The 5,119-nt window shown below is 40.1% G+C and overlaps 1 protein-coding gene across 1 annotated transcript; it reads right to left on the bottom strand.

Annotated features, from left to right (window-relative positions):
* Positions 1-2,790: 2,790 nt before the first annotated feature.
* Positions 2,791-4,417, bottom strand: LOC6503474 (ran GTPase-activating protein). Its single transcript, XM_001964277.4, has 2 exons — positions 3,464-4,417; positions 2,791-3,378 (listed from the first exon to the last, which is right to left on the bottom strand). Exons 1-2 carry the CDS (start codon positions 4,210-4,212, stop codon positions 3,000-3,002), a joined length of 1,128 nt encoding a protein of 375 aa, XP_001964313.1. The 5' UTR covers positions 4,213-4,417; the 3' UTR covers positions 2,791-2,999.
* Positions 4,418-5,119: the final 702 nt, after the last annotated feature.

Here is a 5,119-nt window from a genome sequence, read left to right on the forward strand (position 1 = left end):
CCACTCGGTGTCCTGGATTAGTGGCCATATCCTGGGCCCCGGCCCTTGACGAGATGCCATATCATTTGGCCTCGAAAGTTAATTAAGGGTTTCACAGGCCTTCCCTGTCCTCTCCTGCCCTCCTGTCTCCTGTGGAAAATGTCAACCAACAACAACAAAAAAATACAAAACAAAAGAGGGCGGACAGTAAAAGTGAAATTGGGCTGGGCGGCCCTGGTCGGTTTATACAACACGTCCATTGAACCGCAAATGAGCCAAAAATCCGTGGACCTGCGATATACGGGAAACTTGCCCAATGCCCGGGAATTCAGGGCCACCACCCGCGGCGACAGGATCATAATTAGCTGCGGCCCAGGATAATTTTCATCCCACATTCCCAAATGCCACGATTTTCGATCGACTGTCGCCAGGTGACTTTTCCATTCTCCCCACCCTCTGGCCATTTTCCTCGCTAATTGCCAGGCGGAAAATCCGAAAAACTACTGTCTCGACTACTGGCGACAATTATCGGGGATTGTGGCTTTACGGAATATTTGTTAATAGAAAGGTATTTGTTGGCAAACATATACATAATTTTTTTGGTTTATGGATTATATGGATTATATATATGGATTATATATGGATTTTTAAGCAAAAATAAGCATGGGAAATTATTCATTTAGTATATAGTTTTTTATCTAAATATTAAAATAAAACATGAGAGTAGTAGATGTCAATAAGACTAATCTATAGAAGTCTTGTCCGCCTTCAATATAATATAAAATTGATTAAACAAAAGTATTAAAATATAAGAAAGAAATAATATTATAAAAGATAGGAAAGATTTCTAATTTTAATATATTTCTCAGTTTGTTAGACCACAAACTTCTAATCCAAAAACCTTTTATAAACTATTAAGTTCTTAGATCTTCCTAATTGAAACTTCCCTTGGAAAAGACATTTAATATTTCTTACCACTTTTATGAGCTGCTAAATGCAACGAATGGCTTTCGTGTTGTTGTTTGGCTTTAACCCTCCGCCCTAGAGTGTCGGGGATATTTCTGCCACCCACTAAATGTCAAAGCAGACACTATTTTTGGACGCAACACCGTGGGGCCCGGGCACCCCTGGGAGTTTTCTGCACTTTTCAATGGAAATTCAATTCAATTAAATCAAATAAAATGGTTGGAAACGCAACAGGAAGCGAAACTGGTCCGAATGACGTTACGAAATAGTGAGATGTTCTGCCAACCTTTGACCCTAAAATTGTACACCCTCTCTCGCTATATATATTGAAAGATAAATGTCCCAGCCGAAAAGCAATAATTTTCGTCAATTTAATTGATAGTTTTGAAAATGGCAAACTGACCAACGAAATGGGGATGGAAGGGATGGGTTTTTAAAACAAAAAGGGGGCAGACTTCTATTAATATGAGGACGACTGTGAGGAAAATCTAGGCACGCGTGCGCAACAAAGGAAAACAAATGGGCACAGTCACGCGCCAAGAGCTAAAAGGTCAACAAACAAATAAACAAAAACTAAGGGACAAATATTTTCCACATAACAAAATATAAGGGTCCACTAAAATATTTTCATAGTTTTTGTCCACAAATTTTTGCGGTTTCCCACACGGAAAAGATACGGAAAAGGGGTTTCATCCTCATTAAGGGTCAACTCATAGAACTCATGTCCACTTTCCTGGTCTTTCCTGGCAACTATTAATGAGACAATTTCCGTGCTGAAGGGGCTCATCAAAAAGGGGTTAGTCCCCGGGTCAGGGGTCAGCCAGGAACTGGAGGGTATTTCAATGATGGATTAATAACAGAAGGGTTCCAAAAAAGGGGAGCCATAAAGGGGTTTCCTTCGACATGACATCCGGGGATTATCATTAACTGAGGTTATCAAAATTCAAGAACTGGATGGGAACTATGGCTTTAAATAAAAATTTAAATAATTAAGACAAAGAGAGAAAACATTCTATTGTTAAAATGATCCCAATACTTGTTTTAGAATTAAACCAAAACTACCATTGTTTGGCAGTAATTCCATACCATTTTCCAAATATAGAAACCTAGAAACTTGACTGATTTCTGGCAAAATGAACTCATGAGAGTGCCATGCTTAAATATCAATCAATTATATTGCACACCTTTGGCTTTTGTTCTATTTGTTCTGAAAAGCATTGGACCATGGTACAGTATGTATCTGAAACTGCATTGTATCTGTATTTGTATTTGTATCTGTGTCTGCATCGATGCATTGTGTTCGATTTGAAAACAATAATTCATCATTCTCACCCACCTGAATGGCCGTCGAATCAGTGGGCATCATTAGTCTGAGTTGAAGTTTCTGGCCGGGATTGAGATTGAGACTCAAAGGCCTGCTGGAGTGAGTCAGTCACTCTAGGCCCTAATTACCTATAGAGTTATATCTTGCCCCCCTCTTAATGGTTCTTGGTCAGTAATTTGAGAACATCTTCTCTATACAGGTACATGGGTATATATGCAGGTGTTCCCGCACAAAAATTAAACCCGATCCGGGCAACAAATTGGAACAGATTGGAGGACCACCCATCACAGAAACTGAACTGAATGTCTTCATCAAATCAGGTAGCAGATCGAATTGAATTGCTTTAGATTCCTTCGAATCTGTACAGGAATGGTTCAGGGTTAGAGGTCAAATCGCGGCACAAGATATCTCCGTTTCTCCATAATTAATAAATAATTGTATCGAAAGGAACATGATCTTGGTCATATTTAAAATACTATCTTTGAAAGCTACTCCCGAGTAATAACTTCAAAAACCATATATTAACGTACATATATACGTACATAGTACGTATTTAATTATGTAATTATACGATACTGTGACTAGCCAGTAGAGTACCAGCCAAGTACATCAGTTCGTTAACATTTTGCAAATTTTGAATATGACAGAATATGAATGAAAGGAATAATGACAGAAATAATAGCTTGAAATTAATTTGGGGCTATTGCGAACAAAATTTAATTGGAATTGCCTATTTGTCAGGCCCATTGAGATCGTCAGTGGCATCGAAGCCCTCCTCGTCGTCGAAGCTAGTGTCCACATAGAACTCATCGTCCTCGGAAACGTCTTCATCGAACGGCCCAAGAGCGGCCGCAGTTGGCAGTTTCTTCATTTCGCGGAGAATACGCTGGCAGCCGCGACTTCCAAAACAATTGCCACCCAGATACAAGTAACGTAGATTGGCCTTGTTCTTCAAAGACTTGACCACAGCCAGGCCGCCGTCCACACAGATATGATTGAAGCCCAAGTCGAGGAACTCCAGGTGATTGAGGTGATTGAAGAGAGCATGGCTCAGTTGGAAGGCGCCCTTGTTGCCAATCAGGCAGTCGCCAAAGTCGATTTCACGCAACCTGCAAATAAATTAAAATTTTATAAATATTTTATAAGCTATTAACTAACAAATTATTGTTCTAAATAGTCTAGAAGAAAGCTCACATTGTCAACTGCGGCAGCACCATACAGATCCCTTCCAGTCCTTCGGATAGAATATTATCGTTCATGTTGAAGATCCGCAGCTGCAGGTTAGCAGCCAAGGCCTCGGCCAGGGTGTCGACCCCCTCGAGAAAGATATCGTTCTGCTTGAGATCGATAACCTCGAGCGTTTTCATGACCTTGAACACCTCGCACAGCTGACTGCATCCTTCCACCTCCATGGAGTTGTTGCCCAAAGTGATGACGCGTAGCTTCAATGGCGTATTGGCTTTCTTGGCGCTCTGGTACAACTGGAACAGGGAATGGGCCAGCATATCGGTGGCATGGGGCATCAGGCTGCAGTTGTCGAGATGGAGCTCCTGGAGCGTGTAGCAGGAGCGTGAACAGAGTATGGCATCCAATCCTATAAAGCCATCAGTTCCCAAATTGTTCATGCCCAGATCCAGGACAGTCAGTTGGGAGTCGGCGGCCATTAGGCCGTGGGCCAGGTGCTGCAGTCCCAGGAGCACCTCAGTCTTGGTGCGACGAGCGAATAGATCCCTCCACATGGCACGACGCAGCTCCGGATGCTGCTTCAGGGCTTCGCCAATAGCCTCAGCTGCCTCCACGCCGAGGGTGTTGCCCTCCAAGTTCAGATAGTGGACGATGGGCTGATTGTCCAAGGCATCGATCACACCCTGAACATCAATGCTCAGATTCCAGATGGACGACTTATCCTTGAAGCTGATACCCTTCTCGTGGACACTCGACATCGTTCTATATTTTACCTTAAGCGGTTATCCTTAAATCCTTTTCGTTTTCACTCTCCTTTTTTGTTAAATTAACTTCACTTCACTTTTTTTGTGTTAATATGTACCAAATGTATTAAAATGTATTAGAGTACAAAATATAAAAAATCCAAATGTATGCAAGTATAATGATGCAATGAGGTTTCGTAGATAGGCTATACTGATCTGAAATATTTTTGGTTGACATTTAAAACTCTGAACTATTGGTGCTCATGCTCTAAATTTTATTTAGTTTATTTAGTGGGAAAATTCTAAGACATTTCTTCAAAACAGGTTAGACACCAGTGACGAATGCTCCTTTTAGCGCTAGCTTGTGACGAAAACAGGAGATACTTTGTTAAAATGAACCCCTTTATTTGAAATTATGTTCTCATCTTTAAGATATGTCCCTGTTTCTGAAAATAAATACATTTTAAATATATTTTAGTAAATTTTAATAAATATTACAAAATACCTTCTATTAAGTAATATTTCTGCCATAAAACTAACTATATATATAAATAAACCCAATAATATTACCCATTTTACTTAAAAGTCTATAAATAAAGTTTGAAATTCTGGGGAATTGTGGAAAATCATAGCTATGAACCTAAAATCCCAAACGAATTACGCGTGAATGTAACCAAATTGTACTATTAAATTAATTGGTATTAAATTCATCCACGGGGTGGCCAAAAATTTTATCAATAAAATAGTCCAATTTTCACACACACACCAGCCAAATGAAGCTGAGAGGTCAGAGGTCGGGGGTTCGGAGGTTGAACGCATTTGCAAATTAAGCATGAAGAATGGAAAATGGAAAATCGCAATAGATCGCAATTGGATAACCATGTCTATGGGAAAATTCGGTGGAAAATGCCAAAAATTCAAT

The sequence above is a fragment of the Drosophila ananassae genome, chromosome XL (assembly GCF_017639315.1).
Source record: "Drosophila ananassae strain 14024-0371.13 chromosome XL, ASM1763931v2, whole genome shotgun sequence".
NCBI classification, from domain to species: domain Eukaryota; kingdom Metazoa; phylum Arthropoda; class Insecta; order Diptera; family Drosophilidae; genus Drosophila; species Drosophila ananassae.

Coding starts and splice junctions, on each gene's coding strand:
- LOC6503474 (XM_001964277.4), bottom strand. CDS start 4,212: ATGTCGAGTGTCCACGAGAAGGGTATCAGCTTCAAGGATAAGTCGTCC. Junction 3,379..3,463: donor GTGCTGCCGCAGTTGACAAT/GTGAGCTTTCTT, acceptor ATTTATTTGCAG/GTTGCGTGAAATCGACTTTG.